Source organism: the organism of the source record quoted next, unplaced genomic scaffold (genome assembly GCF_019419815.1).
Source record: "Pyrus x bretschneideri cultivar Hongxiangsu unplaced genomic scaffold, Pyrus_bretschneideri_v1 Contig8, whole genome shotgun sequence".
NCBI classification, from domain to species: domain Eukaryota; kingdom Viridiplantae; phylum Streptophyta; class Magnoliopsida; order Rosales; family Rosaceae; genus Pyrus; species Pyrus x bretschneideri.
The window spans coordinates 4,490,306-4,507,516 of record NW_025999820.1 but is presented as its reverse complement, the minus strand read 5'-3'; the positions used below and the strand labels follow the sequence as shown (position 1 = coordinate 4,507,516).

Sequence of the window (17,211 nt, the reverse complement as noted above, 5' to 3'; positions counted from 1 at the left end):
TTTGTGTATTTGAGTTAGACCGTGTAAATGATGTGGAATTGATAACGATGGAGCACCTTTGGGACTGGGAAGAGATCCTCTTCGGATCTCTCCCACCAAATCCCAGGGATCCGAAGATCCAGGCTTTTAAAATTTGATCAAACAGACTATAAACAGGAAACCCTTTTAAAAGTTATAATAATTGTAACCGTTAGATTAAATATCAAATATCCGAATCTCCAAATCCCTAAAATTTGGTAAGAGAGATCCAGAAGAAATCTTTTCCCTTGGGACCATATATACATACATAGCAAGGTTTCATTTTTTAGGCAAACCCAAATGCAAATAAAGAACAAATTAGTGCAAATCCAAATCGACACCGATTGGGCCCCCATAATTGGTCAAAAGTATGAATTGCGCACCCACAAATTTTGACTTGAACATTAATTTTCCGACTACTATTTACTACTTTGAGGCAAAGGCATAACAATAATTATAATAATAATTGCTCACCTACAAACTTTGACTTGAGCTTTAATTTTCCTCCCCACATCAAAAGCTTCAACTCCAACACCATCTTTGTCTCTTTGAAAGACTTTACGGTCACAGTCCCTTTTTGTAGGCCAACTATTTTCTCTCCAAATTCATCCAACCATTTTCTCACGAACCAAACACAAATCTCTCTCTCTCTCTCTCTCTATAAATAGTACCAATCCAACCAATACCCACCACCTTCACTTAACTAGCCGTACCCAACAAGTTGCCTTTGGTCAACCGTCACAAATACGACATGTTGGTCCACTTCTTTACATTTCTTTGACCCAGTCCCTTTCATTTCTTTGAATTTTCTCCTTTCCCCACGATCTTATTCAAACGAAAAGTTAAAAAAAAACTCAAAACTTTGGGTGATGGAGGAAAAAGTAGGCATCCATCCAATACAAGAACCAAAGTAAAAGCAATCAATCCACGTACTAAATTATCAACATCTTAGCACTTACACCGATTCACGGAAACGTGAGTTGGATCGGTGAAATATAACAACATATTTTCCGTCTCTAGAAATTAAAATAATTTAAACTACTATTTTGTTAAAACTTAAAAGAAGAATAAATCACTAGTAGTACCAAATCCACCATCTTCATTTTTTTTAAATAAAGATGTAATTCATTGTTTGAAGAGAAAAAGGAAATCCCCATATTGTACAGGACAATTAACTAATTTGACTCAACTCATCATCTCCTTCGAGATGGAACTGAGTCCAACCGAGTCAAACCGAGTCGGAACTGTAAAAACTACCAGCACCACCACTACCAGTACTGCCTGCTACCATTAATATCCCTCCATAAAAAAAAAAAAAAAAAAGAAACTGAAACGCAAAAGCTTCAATTTTGATGATCTAAGAAGATTCTAGAATAAGATTGGAGGTTTCTGCAACTGAGAGAGAGTGATTGTGCTCGCCTTCGTAGGTAACCACTAGCATTGCCGCATCGTCCAGAGCTCTCTCTACGTGTTTTCGAGCCGGGCATCCTCTTACACTGCTGCATTTGTAGTATCCCCTGAAAATTCACACAAATCAGAACATAACTCCCCAATAATTCAGAGTTTTGGGGCCAGACAACGTCCAACTCAAGCGATTTAGCTCGAAAGCTCGAAGCTTTGAATCGAAATTATACCTTGGATGTGGAGATCCTTTGATGGGTTTTTGTCCGTACTTTCTCCAGGAGTAATCGTCAGGTGGGATATCGGCCAACTTCAAGCTTATAGCCGGGACTCTCACGACCCTCTTCTGTCTCAGCTTTCTGTAACAAAACCCACAACCCAGAATTTCAATTTAGTCAACAGATTGAGAGAGAGATCGATTAAGTTAATCAGAAGCTAGACGATAATTAAGAGAGATTTAGAGTTTGAAATAGACCCACCTCTTCTTGCAATGGCAGCGGCCGGAGGACCCAGCACCGCACTTCCCAGACCCCAAGTTCTCGGAGCTGCACTTCCGCTTCAACGAGGCGGAGGAAAGCGGCGGCTTTCCGGCTGAGGAAACCTGTGACAAATTGGTAATTTGAAAAGACGATGACGACATTGGCTGCTTGCTATCGGAGTCTCCGGTTAAAGACGACATAAACGACGTCGTAGGTGGATACGAGAAATTTATAGTGGTAGATGAGTCCTTAGTGCTCTCAAGCACCGTACCGTGGTGGTGGTGGTGAGGTGGCGGGATCTGCTGGATCGGCGTCGCATGGTAAACCTTAGTGGACTCCGGTAACGGAACATGCTTGACAAGAATCTCTTGGCTCTGGTTTTGGGTTTGAGAAGACGATCCGGAACTCAAAGTCAAAGGGGCTCGCCGGAACCGGGCGTGACCGGTCCGGGTCCGACCAAGAAGAGAAATGACCTTCTTGAACTTGGAAACAGCGACGTCCGCGACGGCTCTGCAGTCCATGTCCATAGCCGTCGACGGATATTTCCCTTGGTGCTGGTTCTGCTGTGCCTGGGACAGCAAGCGAATAAGCTTCTCGACGCTCTCGAGGCCGGAAGCTGCTTCCTGCACGGCGTTCTCTTCCAACTTGGCGGAGAAGCTGCTGGTGCTGCTGCTGGTGATGGTGTTTCTGTAACCCATGAAATCAACGGCCATATCTGACCCTCTCGAGCATAACAAGGAAAAGGAAAAGCGAGAAAAACAAAGAAAGCTGAGAGAGGGAGAGAGAGAGAGAAAAGGAGGAAAAGTGTACGGGAGACAGGGGAAGGGGTGTTGATAAAGAGGGGTTTGGGATGCCGATGAGCGTATGAGGTGTTTGTTAAAATGCGTCTGTGGTCAAAACCACGGCATCTAATTATCTGGTGGCCCACTACCATTTGCCTCATGATGTAGGTGCGAATAAGATCCAACCACACCACACAAAATTGCAAATGAGAGGTTTTCGAACGATTAGCGGTATTTTTTTTCATTGTAAACGAGAGTTTTGTAAGTTTAATTATCATTAAAACTAAATTTAAATCATATTATTACTAGTTTATTGTAAAGTTTAATATATTTTTTACTCTTTTAATGTAAATAATATCGTTTGCTCGAAGAAAATAAAACATCAACTTTGCTATTGTCAATGCTACTCAAATATAAATAAAATGTACAGAAAACTAATAAAATAAGGTTTAAAAACTTTGAGTTTTAATGATAAGGACAAAATAAAAAGTAAAGTGAATAGTATCCTAATTAACTTTTTAATGTAAAAATATGATTTTTCTTTAAAATGAATAATACTATAAACTTTTGATTTAAGTTTTCTAAAATGTATCATGAATTTTTACTTGAAAATAAATTCCTCAATAATAATAAGAAAAATTTCGCATAAATTTATAAGTAAGTAAAATTATTTTTATATTATTAATTAATTTTATCGTACAGCTTAAATTTTCTTTATTTAAAAAATATATATCATATGAGCCGAATTTAACACTTTAATTACAAACTAAAATTGCTAAACTAAAAGCTGGTTAGTGAACTAGGTTGCTTTTTCCTCTGCTTTGATGTTTAAATGATTAGACTGATAGAATTTTGATGCTTGGTGTCGGATGAATCTTGACCTTGCTTTTGATTTGGGTCCTCTTTAGTCTTATCAAATTTCCATTTGGTCAAAGGTGGCGCCGGAGCCGTTGGATTGGAGATTGACGTGGACGATCGATTGATGTGAGAGAGTGTGAGTGTGGACCAAGTAAATGGGAAACAGAAATAATTTAAGAGAGAGGGGAAAGAGACAGAGTAGGTGCGTGGCAGCATGATACAGTTGACTTTGTCCCACGGTAACTTTCATTCAAAACGTCCACATTTTTCTTTCAATTGTGTCATCCGACAGAGGCTTACTGGCTTGGTGTTGGGTGAATGGGGCCAAGGCGGTTGAGCTGTATTTTTATTTTTGAGCGGGTTAAGTTTTGTTGCAACTTCTACAATTTAGTAATAAATCTCTTTTTTTTTTTAGAGATACAAGTTTTAAGTTCGATGGTCGTGTATAACAAGTTTAATATTAATTATTAAATGCTAACTCATGTGTAGTTCAAAACAACTTTTATAATACGGATACACTGTTATGGTGAATTTTCGTGCTAATAAATAAAACATGTATAATTTTTTGTCCAAAATTTCTTGTTTCATTGGCATCAACACCACTAAATAACGATATACTCTTGTTATCTAAATTGTTATTGTAGCGCAACTTAAATCTTCCCATTTAGTGTGAATCATATAGTAGTTAATTTTTATTGAAGGGAAGTTTTTGTTGTTTTTGTGCTTTCAAAGAAGTCCAACAACATGTTTGGGTAGATTTTTAGCGTAAGTTGTTCCTTGAAATCCGTGGGTATTTCACTATTCAATTTTCATGAATTTAGCTTTATTTTGTTAATTTTAATTTGTTGGTTAGTTAGTTAAAGTTTAAATTTGCATAGTTAGCCAATAATTTTTTTTTGTTAATTTTGGACGACCGTGGGTGATCTGGTCATTGACCACCATCAACACCATTGCGATGATTGTCTTTTTGGGTAGAGTGGATGATTTCAGTAGTCGGAGTGGTCTGCAAGAACAAAGACAAGCAAAAGATCTTGAAACCAAGCGTCGGAAGTGGCTCCGGCGTAGGTTCTCAGACGATTAAGTCAGTATTTGAAAGAGAAGATAAGCAAAGTGATCTCAACTAAGTCTGCTAGTCATTTGAAACCGTTATTCTCAATAAGATATGGTCATTAAATATTCCTCCTACAGTTAAAGTTTTCTCTTGAATCTTCATTAGAAATAGATTAAAACCAGGGATCAAGTGCATCATCACAATGAGTTTGGAAACTTTCTAATATTCCTCAGCCTCAGTTGGAACCTACCACCTCCTCATGTTATTCCTTTCTAGAAAAAATTCTGATTCTTTGTTGGCAAATTTGGACTTCTAGAGACCATTGGTTATTCCGGAATATTGTTCACCACCCTATCAAAGTTTCTACAATTGTTTCTAAAGGTTTTGAGGGATCTTTTTTTTTTTTTTTACTTACTCCTTCTCCCTTGTGCGTCCGTTGTTCATAGAAGTGAAATAAAATGAACCTCTCCTTCTAATGGTTTATTGATGCTCAATGTTAATGCTCAAAATTTGCAAGTTAGCAAATTAAAATACTAAACTCTTGATGGGTTTATGAAATAGACCGAAATGAAATGGACTTAAATGTTTAAGTGGCTTACCCCTAAAAAATTGGGAACATCCACTATGTTACTCGGATTATATTGATTTCAAGACTAAAAAAAATGCTCGGCCAATACATGAACTCTCTCTCCTTTCAATTGTTCGATCCTAATACAAAAGGTTTCCACCCCTTTATCTAGGCTCCCAATAAACTCATCAGTCTTGTGTCTTTCCAACTTGACATTTAACTCGCCATCTATGTTGACTAACTTGTTGACACCTTTCCACCTATCAACCAAACATTCGGGTGTGAAGTAACATGTGTTTAGTCGAAATAACGGGTTCTGTTAGAGTGATGCAGGCGGAGCGTCCAGTTCAGCTTTGGTTAGCCAACCCTGCCTCTCCTAGCGCTGTTCTGACCACCTTTACGTCCCCTTCTAGGTCTCTACCACTGACTGTGGGCTGCCACATGACTTGATTGACATCTAGTGTTCCTAGATATTTGTGTCATTAAGCTATTAACCTACCCCCGTGCTCCTGACGGTCGGAAAGCTCATTACATACTTTGGTCGAGCTTAGCTCGTAGGCGGTCGACTATAGCGTTCACATGTATCCTCTTCTAAGCACCTTGGGCCTTAGGCTTCTCAACCTCCCTTGAACTGTTCTCCCGACTTGCACTATTATGTAGACCTAAAATTGCCCGACGTTAACACTCAACTTTGATGGTTCTGCACCTGCTGGTTTTATAGCTAGAGATTTTTCTAACACTCCTAAATTGGCTCGTGCAAAAGAGGTCGGTAATTCCTCGGTGATTCTTGTTGAAGCCTCTGCTCTTCATTTTGGTTTAGTTCATGCTAAACGTGCTGGATCCAAGAAGGCCGTTTTTGAAGGAGATCCTAAGCTTTTGATTGACTACATTCTTCGCAAATGCTTTACCCCTTGGAGACTTCGTTCTTTTTTGAAGATATTCTCCGATCATTTGCATGCTTTTTATTGTATTTATTGTCACCAAATTTTTCGTGAGGCCAACTTTGTTGCCGACTCTATTGCAAAGATTGGCCATCAACTTCGCTTTCTTCTGATTTGTATAGCTGGGTTCTGTCCCTATTTGTGCACGCCACCTTTTACTTTTGGCTCCTATTAAAAACTTGGCTCATGACTTCATGTGCATTGTGTACCTGCCGCTGCCATTTGTACAGGCTTGCAGGCTTCTACAACACTCCAAAACCATCACAAAAGAAATGGTCCATGCAAATTAATTAATTAACACATTAGAGTTTTGTATAAACAAATTCTAAAGGAAAAGATGTTAATGCATATGTAATTTTATGCATGATATTAGAAAGTAGGTTCATGTGCAAAAATCATCATTACACACAAAAGTAATGGATACAAATGGTTTAGGGAGGCTGCCGATGTGATGAGCAACCTATACGATCGATAAGCTTTGTTGACAAAACTTAAAAAAGGTGGTGCACCCATTTCAGCAAGCAATTTTGGGCAGCGCTTAATAATGTGTGAGAATGTTTTTACGTGGTAATGTTGAGTGAGATAACAATACATTATAAGATGAACAAGCTTCGTACACACAACACTTATTAATATATTATCTTTAAAGGTCTTTTAGCTTTAAAATATAATGAGTTTTACATCATTTTAGTAGTACTGAACGAATTTTGTATTATCGTAGGGTTATACTTATATTTATTAGTATTTGACGCAGTTAATGTGCACCTTAAAATTTTGGGAACAATATCAGCAAGTGGTTAAGAAATATGTTGCTTCTAGTTGATTGACAAAAAAAAAATGTTGCTTGTAGTTGTAGGCTAGTGCCTGCCTATATTGAGTTGTTTTTTTTTTATCGACATTGAAATTTTTGTAATCAATCAATTAGTAAAGACGTAGCAATATTATTAGCAATTTAATTAGCATAATCGTAGGATGATTCCACCGTAGCTAAAGGCCATTTTAATTCATTAACGACTAGGGGGGACCAAAACAAAATCAAATTTGTTAATTTGTATTTGGACTGGTGCAATGGGCACGCGTGGGGGGATTGGGACTGATTGTCCACAATGTTCGTGAATTGACTGCGTTGGCACCAAAGTCAATAGCCGGAAAGCAGGAGAAAATTGACTATTTGTGCAACGAAACGTGATGGAGTTGAATTGGGTGCCTAAGTTTTGACTTCACACCCAAATGTCAGTAATTTACGGGGCGGCCAATAGGAATAGAAAACATATTATGAGAGAGAGAGTTCTGGCTCTTGTACCATCGTTAATTTTGTAATCTAGCATTTAAACTAAAAAATTTATCTTTTGCCAAAAGAAAAAAAAACTCTATTTAATTCATTAATGTTATCTTTTGAAAAAATAAAATAAAATATTAAGCATGGATTGTCTTTCCTGGATAAAACATTTTTATTCGATAAGATGCATTTGTTTAGTAGAGCGATTTTGGTAGTTGGTTAAATAGTTAGTTATTAAGGAAAAAATGAATTTGTGAGGAATAAAATGCGCTAAAGTGCATACGTATAATTACTTTTCATAACTGCGGTAAAGTGTTTACTATTCTACCAACCGTATTTGAGTCCAAATCTTCATTTTTTTCTAATACAATATTATATTTACGTTAAGGGATGCATAAATAAATTGGATCAAACACAGATGGAACAATAGTAAAATCAACTAATGTTCAATTGCTTTGCATGCTATTCAATATGTGGTGGGAATAAAAGTACCACTAAACATTAGTCTATGGATTCTATATTAGCAAGTAGTTTCAGAAGCTTTCAGATGGACAAACTTGTGTTATGAGTTTCTTAATCAAATTTAACAAAGAGGATCTAGTTGTTAATGATTCTTTTTGATAAAATTAAGTAATTCAAGGAGACAATATCAAGCATCGTAGTTGGGAGTCTTCTAAGAATATAATCTTTGCGTCACTTGACAAATTATGCTTATTTACATTTTATAAATTATCGCATGATCATGATATGTGACGAGTGTTATACTCACAAAGTTAACACCAACAATATATTAAACACTCTTTGCAAGGGGGGATGAATTTTTATATCAACCCGGACCCATGATTCATGTTGTCCGGCTCACCCACACAAACAAAACTCGCTATATTGTCTCTCCACCCATTCAAAAAACCGTTCTCATTTGTTGTATCTGCAACTGCATACGACACTCTGTACACAATCAGTCATTCATTTTACGTATTATTCAACATTATGTATCATTGAAGAAATTTCCTTGAAAAATCCCAATCAACAGTATGTTTTTGTTTTTTTCCCATTTCCATTGAAGAACGAGGAAGATGCATGCACGTGTTTTTCTTAAAAAAATAATAGAGAGTTGATCGTGATCAGGTAGGGAAGAAGAATTTCATACATAACCACTATGGGACGACGTAAGCCAGTCAGAACTCACATGCATGTTTCTGGATATATTCCATCGTCCCAACCCTATTTCAAATGCATCTGGACAAACCTTCGATGTATGCATTTGAATTCGACTCATGGATTTATCCACCCACCTCATTTTGATCTGGCCCACATTTTAATGCCAAAATGACTTTTTCATACCAGCACAAATTTCATACTTGTTGTGTAGATACAACATGTTATAACAACAAAATCACTGGATCAAGAAAATGAAATGAATCAAACTAAACTGACTTGTTGTGTAGATTGAAGTTTGCGTATTGACAATGACCTAAAGACAGAATTTCACTTATTTTCTATTCTAGAAGTTCAATGGATGTCTATCTCTCTTGATTAAACCATTTATAAACCAAGGATCCAACAACAAATCTTTAGTCTTTGATGAACTTTTATGTGCTTCTCTCTTTTTGTAAGTAAAAGATTTTGTCGTGAAAAATAAATTGATTTTTACTACAGTCTTGTCTGGTGTGTATATATTTATTGACACTTTTTTAACAAAGCAGATAACCTTTGGGAACAGTTATTTACTGCCAGTTCCCTTGATTATATAATCTAAACATATATGATATAGACACAAGTCCCATCCGATCAGTCCAATCCTTATTACTGTAATATGCTTAACATAAAACATATTTAAGATGGCATTAACATAGCTCCCTTGGTCCACATTAGATTGTTGTGTTTTATTTGTATTCAAACTCCACATTGATATTATGATTAAGATGACATGACATTAGCAGTTGTTGATCAATGTGCGATTCTTCGCTCGTGTTTTCACCGGGCAGCATTCGAGTGTCTTTCCATTCTTTTGGGTCTTTGATCTGGCCCAGTAGTTGGACCCTTTCGGTCAGTTTGAATGCAAACTTGGTGTCATCAGATGTGATGCCAGTTCAAGACTCAAAAACCAAGCCCAATTATTCTATCTTCGTCTGGGTTACTCATTATGTTAGGCTTAATGTGAGATATGGCCCAACGTTTAGGGCATGCTCAAACAGGATTCATATCCTCTTCGAATCAGTTTTGAGGGGATTTTCCGAGCCGATGGATCTCATCCGTTGATAAGAATCCAACAGCCAAAATAGTTGCTACCTCTTCCCCTTCAACTCTTCTCTCTTTCTCTCTCACTTCAAAGTTCCCAACCTTGAACTACCAAACACCCAAATTCCAGGTTAAATTCAACCCCACTCCAAAATCAACCCTAATACCACCACAACCCCCAATTGCAAGTCCTTCACCTTACCTTCCCAAAATCAGCACCTACACCGCTGCAACCCTTAACTCTAAAATCTTAACTGTTGTTAACAAAACGATGAAGAGAGGGGGTCCTACAAAACGGAACTGGATCCTCTCCTGAGCTCAGGATGGGGATCCTCCTAAGCAACCCATCTAGGGCATTGAATTTTGATCCAACGGTCTAAACAGAGGGCCCCTCTAAAAGTTATAATAATTGCAGCTGTTGGATCAAGTTTGAATGCCCCGGATGGGCTGCTCATGAGGATCCCCATCTTGAGCTCAGGAGAGGATCCAGTTTCCTGCAAAACAATGATGAATAGTTTTTTGCAGAAAAAGATTTATTTTTTTATTTTTTTATTTTAAGATTCTAACCGCAGGATCCGGTGTGAACGGTGAGGATTGATTGATCCCAACAGATTTAAAAAAAAGGGTTCATAAAGGATCTTAGTCTGCTCAAACATATGTTTTCTTTTATAACATGAATTAAAATCCTCAAACTATGAATCAAAAAAAAAAAAAACTATTGGATCTACAATTGCGTTCTTGTGATCACCTGATAACTAACAATTTGTTGTCAGACACTTTTGAATTTGATGTGAGGCGTTGAAATTTAAACAATTAAATTGTTTAAATTACTTTCCATTCTTGATATCAAATTTAAGTGTAAGTGATTGAGTATTTGTTAGTTACGACCAAGACAACATCTAAAGTTGAATTCACGTATAAAACTTTCACGGACATCAAATTATTTCTTTTTTGCTTCCTCACCGACTCTTTGTTCCTATAAACTTAAGCAACATGTGATAATTAAAAAAAAGAATGTTTCATTTTAAGGTTTAACAATGATATTTAATCTTAAATAAAATACATGTTGTTGTGAAGTTGGTGTTTTTGCATGATTATATCACATGTATGACACGCATCCCGGTCAATATTTACTAATTAATTCGATATCAAAATAAAATTTCGAAATTAAGGTCATGACTGATTGATGTGATACCTAACAAAGAATTTCCGTGTTGATTGTTGAATAATACTTGAGTCCTCGAGGTTTTAAATGAAGTAATTCTCAAAATACTCTGTGGACGTCGGACGACTCACATAGTTTTATACTTATGATTAAAATCTCTCGTATTATAAACCATTATATAAAAATTGATTATTTGTTCGCGCAACCAAGTATATGAAATGAGCGATGATATATTTTGAGATGGACTTTCTTCAAAACCTTTCGTAACCAAGTATTGTTTACTTGTGTTTGGATTTTGCAAAAAGGGGTGCAAGTTAAATGGGATTATAGTTAGAGTCCACAAAATGTTTCTGTAAGCTTAATTTGGAAGTGAAGCTTTTGGTTGAAGTGCTTTTGTACTAAAATGGCATAATGCGCATTGTGTCTCTCTCTTAATTGCTTTTTCTTTGTTACCGAACTTTCCATTAATTGTTTTAAGGATGAGAGAGATTGCTTACCTCCGTCTGAAGCAAAACAAACTTAATTAAATATTAACCACCCACCAACCTCATTTCGACCGTTGATGTGTCCTCGACCTGTTGCGGCGGTGCTAAAATGATGTATAACTGCAAATGATTCATAGACTAAGCAATTAAGGGATCGTTTGAATGTGCTTTTAAATTGATTGAAAGAGTTTTTAGAGAAAATGTTTTCAGGATTTACTTGTATTTTTACTAAGGATTAGTTCTAAAAATATTTGTACAAAAAAATACTTTCAGTCATTATAAAAGATATCCAAACAAGCTCTAAAAACGTTTATCGTTCGATATGACGTATCGTGTTCAAATCTAATCGCTGTAGAGAAAATTTGTCACTGAATGAAATGATTCGTTCTTGGATGTCAATTACTGGGCCTCCTTCTTAGTCTGGTCGTTTACTGGGCCCTCTGGTTCATGTTACAAAATCCTGCCTTTTTATGGCTAATCGTGCAAATTAGGCACCCTAATAAAATTCATATATTTACACAATTGGTTACTATTCAATTAGCCCTAAAAATCAAATTTCCCGCAAACTGTTTTCCAAAACGGGTGAATAATCAAGATTTCGTCTGGGTTTAGGGGGAAATTTCCATTAATTAACTTCCTAAACAAGCAAGCAATATAATTTGTTGAAATTGCAGACCCCCACATAAATAATTTCCAAATTTTCCCCACCGCAAAAAATCAATCGGGTTGGTCCGTCAACATCGCTCTCTCCTTATTTAGGTCTCGCTCCATCAACTATTAATTTGACCTGCATAATTAAATGTCACTCATCAACTCCGATAATTAACTAATAATTTAATTAATTTGGAATATTAACATAGAAAATCGTTGCGTGCATTAAAACCAAAGCCTCCCTGTCCGAAATCATACGAAGCCCATCTGGGCCCGCAGCTTATGGGCCGAGCACTCTCTCTCTCTCTCTCTCTCTCTCTCTCTCTCTCTCGCTCCTCCCCTCTCCCACTCTCTCTCTGTCTGAAAGCGGACAAGGAAAATACTGAGAAAGAAGCTGAAAGGCAAAGCAAATCTAACAACTTTGAAAGTTCATTCGTAATTTCGAAGGAATCTCCGATTAAAATGAACAAATCACAGCTTAATTCCGTCTTAATCATCGCCACCATCCCCAACCTCTCCCTCTCTCTCTTTCTCTCTCCTCTCTCTTTCTCTCTCTACAGAGAGCTCAACTAACGTCAAAGGAACTCAAGGGATATAGTGCTCCAGAGACCACACAACAAACAAGCCCACCTCTCCAATTCTTAGCTCGGCTTTCCCTCTCTACGATTTGAGAGAGACAGAGAGAGAGAGTATGAAGCTCTCGGCTTTGCACCAGAGCTACCTCACCCGACGGAGCAACAGCTTCAGGGGATCGGCGCCGTTGGACTCCACATCAGACGGCAAGTCGCCAGCGACGGTGTTCTGGCTCGTACTCCATGGCCTCTGCTGCCTCATCAGCCTCGTCCTCGGCTTCCGCTTCTCTCGCCTCGTCTTCTTCTTCCTCTTCTCCACCTCCTCTTCCAATCTCTATCCGGCGCCGTTTCGGACAGTTGCTGATCTCACCGTGAGAAACCTAGAGCTCCCCGCGAACCCGATCGCGAATCTCGAGTTTAATCTCAACAGGAACGCCACCACCGCGAGCTCCAGCAGCCGGGTCGTGGTCGGGCGGCACGGGATCCGAATCCGGCCGTGGCCGCACCCGAACCCGACCGAGACCATGAAGGCGCACCGCATAATTGAGACGGTTCAGAGGGAGCAGAGGAGGCAGTTCGGAGTCACCAACCCCAAAACGGTCATCGCCGTCACGCCCACCTATGCTCGGACTTTCCAGGCGCTACATTTGACTGGCGTTATGCACTCGCTAATGCTCGTCCCGTACAACGTCGTCTGGATCGTCGTTGAGGCGGGCGGGGTTACCAATGAGACGGCGTCGATCGTTTCCAAGTCCGGGCTCCGGATCATCCACGAGGGGTTTGATCAGCGGATGCCTAATACTTGGGATGGCCGCCACCTGCTGGAGGCTCGGATGCGGCTTCGTGCTTTGAGGTGAATTCTCAATTTTTACAGTTTTATTTTCGTTTATTTACTTCTGTTAATTAGTTATTCTCCGAAAATTGCAGTTAAATATCATGAAAGAAGAAAAATTGAAGCTTAACCAAATGATTGTGGATATTATTATTGGACTGATAATCTGTAGTTATTATTATTCGTGAGAATTAAAGCAATTGAAGATATCTTTAGATTATGAAATGCAGGTTCCATTTAGTTTACGATTTTGACTTTGTTTGTGATGGAGCAGAATTGTGAGAGAGCAGAACCTGGACGGGATTGTTATGTTTGCAGACGATAGTAATATGCACAGTATGGAGCTTTTCGATGAGCTGCAGAATGTGAAATGGTTTGGTGCTGTTTCGGTGGGAATACTTGCTCATTCGGAGAATACAGATGAATCGTCAGAGTCCGCAGTTGAGAAAAATGAGGAAGGGGAGAACCAGTCAATGCCAATTCAAGGTCCTGCTTGTAACTCATCCAATAAGTTGATTGGTTGGCACACCTTTAACACCTTGCCGTATGTGGGAAAGAGGGCAAATTACATTGATGATCGAGCACCTGTACTGCCCAGGAAGCTGGAGTGGGCTGGGTTTGTGTTGAATTCAAGGTTGCTTTGGAGTGAAGCTGAAGATAAACCAGAGTGGGTTAATGATCTAGATAGTATTGGTGGGGCTGATGAGGAGATAGTGACCCCTCTATTCTTGTTGAAGGACCTGTCCATGGTTGAACCACTTGGAAATTGTGGGCGCCAAGTGTTGCTCTGGTGGCTCCGCGTTGAAGCTCGTTTCGATAGTAAATTTCCTCCCAGGTTAGTCCTTCATATTTTGTTCATTGTAATATCCATTTTTCCTATTGATTCAATACAGTTTGGTTGTTCATTTTGACCTGATGGTGATCCGCAAGCTAGGTATGGGGGTGCTTCCCTATTTTCTTTTTGTATCTTATGAACCCCAGTGGGAGATGTATGTTTGCATATGTTTTCATGTACAATACTGGCAAACTACTTGATACTTATAGAATTTTTGTGTGAACATAGGTAGATATTTGCTAGCCAATTTAGGAGATTTCTCGTGCCCAACACTCAAAGTCCTTTGCCTAGATTTTGGGAACTTTTCCTTTACAGCGCATTCAGCATGATCTGTGTAGCATATCTCAGGATTATTGGTGCTATGGTGCTGTGGAGTCTCTATATCCCAATATCCTGCACCCGTTTCCACCTAAAATGTCCACAAATGCTGAATTTTTCTTTGTCCAATGTATTAATGGGAGACTTTACCATTTAGCCCTTTTCCTACTACCTGCTTCCAAATACTGGCTAAGTGGCTATATGTGCTTGTAAATATGAAGGCCGCTACATTTTAGGACTTGACTAAAAATAGCTCCCCGCCCCGCCCCCACCCAAAAACTGCCCCACTCATCAGTTGTATTGTATCTAGAAATCAATTCAAGTATTAGCAACATGGGCGATATATCCCAACTGGTCCAGTCTATTATAACATTCAGATTCAAGGCACGTAGGCATAGCCATTTTTGTTTAGCGTCTTATGTTGGTTGATATGAGAATTTAGAGCAGTATTTGATTAGCCTTCTGCATTGCATTCGGATGCAAGTTCTCATCTCACAATCTGAAAAGAGATGCTAGTATTGGACTTGAAGTGACCTAAGTTGAAATAAGTTGCTTACTTTTCAATAACCACATGATAGAATTTCTATCGACAAAAAAAAAAAAAAAAAAAAAAGTGGTCGAATTTCGTGGATTTGATTTATACGGTCCCTATCGAACACCTCTTTATGTAATCAACATATTTACCTACTTGATTCTCTTTCTCATTACTCCCTGTTCCAGCCTTTACCTATGCCAGAGAAAGTAGGACCATGTAGGCTCTAAATATAACATTGGCAATATCATTTGCGTTTTTTTTTTTTTGGTAAAGAATGGACCTGGGACTTTATTTAATATCACTAGGAATAAACATGTCTTTTTGTCATAATATCACAACTACCCCTTAGCATATTTTTTTCAGAGTCTAGTAAAAAATTTGCTACAGTTGAAGAAAAATTGCAAAATGATTTTGAAAATGTAAATTGTTTTGAAGAAAATATTTTCTAATTAATAAATTTTCTGGCATTTTGAACTGAAATGTATGTCGATAATAAAAAGATATGATTATTATCATTTTATTCTTCTAGGTATTGCGATAATCTTATTATCAGTAGAAACTAGAAAAATATTTTGGCATTTGAAATGTTTATACGTCAGTAAGCGATTATTTTGTAGCAAGGCATTTTGGTAATACTTGAATTGATTTCTAGATACAATATGACTGGTGAGTAGGGGGGGAAGCTATTTTTAGTCAAGTCCTAAAATGTAGCGGCCTTCACATGTACAAGCTATTTTTTGTCTGTACCGTATGTAATTGCTCCCTCACATCCTAAAAGTTGAAAAATATCTTTTGATTGTTCGAGACATAAACTGGCCTTTGTGAAGTCGCATTCTATTTCATGTTATCATGATGTCTTCATATTTTATTGATGTTGCTTAGAGTATTGTTTCTAGTCACAAATATATTAGTTCCATCTTTTCTTTTCTTAATAGAGCAGGTTTTTTAATTTCTAATTTCCCAGTTTATTGCATCGTTAAAAGTCTCCTCCGCTTTTTTTCTCCTTGGGCTAAAGGGTCTTCTAGGTTCACCCACAAGAAGTAATCCAAGTCACCAGTTACTTGTGTGCGAAGACTTGATTCCATTATATCCTCATGAGGGCAATTCTGATTGAAAACTTGACCTGCCTGTATGAGCATATACAACCGCACCTAGTATTTTACTTTTGAGTTTTTATGCTCCCGTGGAACATTTCAACATTATTTATCCTTTGTGATCTGATAGTCAATAGTGAAATATTACCTCACAAGAAATGCGTAATATATTTGATCCATGAGGCGTCATATTGTTCTTCTTGTGTGAGACGTGAACCATTGGAGTTTAATGTATGGTAACATTTGGTTGTCCATGCAGTCAGCCTTTTGTCATGCTAGCATGATTTCTCTGCTCTCAATTTGATCATTAGTTTGAATTTGTCTTGTACAGATGGACTATAGATCCTCCTTTGGAAATCACCGTACCATCGAAACGTACACCATGGCCTGATGCTCCTCCTGAACTCTCAGCTAATGAAAAAACAGAAACTGGAGTTGAAGAGCACACAGTGAAGCGTCCTATAAAAATTCGTGCACCCAGAACAAAGAGAAGTCCTCGGAACAAGAGAAAGCACGAGACAAAAACGATTGACATGCAGGCTTCTGCAAGGCATACGGAACAAAACTGAAACATTTGCCATCGACGCCCAAAACATATACTGCTGTTTGAATTTGAGACTTCGGTCTTCAGCGTGGAGAAAATTTGTGTGAAGATGCATCAGGAAAATTTAGTTGAAGAGGCCGAGAAGCGTATGCTGTCAGCGGGTACGTACAGTAAGGCACCTGTAATAGGGGGGAGGGGGGCTAGTTTATATGTGCATTCGAGTTTGATTCTTACATTAGTTTCACAAATTTTTTCCTTTTTTTTTTTTTGGGTGCTTAATTTTCTGGTCTCATGCAAAAGGTACGTCGTGATCGACCGATGGAGTCTTGCTGCACCTGCTGCCTTGCAGGAAGTTGTATTTGATATACTCCAAAATGTTATACATATTTTGCTAAATAGGAATTATAGAGTTTGTGTTCAGTTGAATTTCGTAGAAATGAAACGATTCCAAATGTATTAAAATTTCCCCATTCATTTCACAACAGTCCCTTTTTAATTCTAGTTGAAGCCTTACTGAGCAATTGCACTAACTGGCCGTCATAAATTTATGGGAAAAAAAAAA

At 38.0% G+C, this 17,211-nt stretch overlaps 2 protein-coding genes across 2 annotated transcripts; one reads left to right on the top strand and one right to left on the bottom strand.

Annotated features, from left to right (window-relative positions):
- Positions 1-1,097: 1,097 nt before the first annotated feature.
- Positions 1,098-2,767, bottom strand: LOC103957105 (probable WRKY transcription factor 7). Its single transcript, XM_009369197.3, has 3 exons — positions 1,899-2,767; positions 1,653-1,778; positions 1,098-1,535 (listed from the first exon to the last, which is right to left on the bottom strand). Exons 1-3 carry the CDS (start codon positions 2,609-2,611, stop codon positions 1,376-1,378), a joined length of 999 nt encoding a protein of 332 aa, XP_009367472.1. The 5' UTR covers positions 2,612-2,767; the 3' UTR covers positions 1,098-1,375.
- Positions 2,768-12,267: 9,500 nt separating this feature from the next.
- Positions 12,268-16,679, top strand: LOC103957108 (beta-1,4-xylosyltransferase IRX14). The gene is made up of 3 exons (XM_009369208.3): positions 12,268-13,344; positions 13,598-14,158; positions 16,437-16,679. Exons 1-3 carry the CDS (start codon positions 12,611-12,613, stop codon positions 16,672-16,674), a joined length of 1,533 nt encoding a protein of 510 aa, XP_009367483.2. The 5' UTR covers positions 12,268-12,610; the 3' UTR covers positions 16,675-16,679.
- The last annotated feature ends 532 nt before the right edge of the window (positions 16,680-17,211 follow it).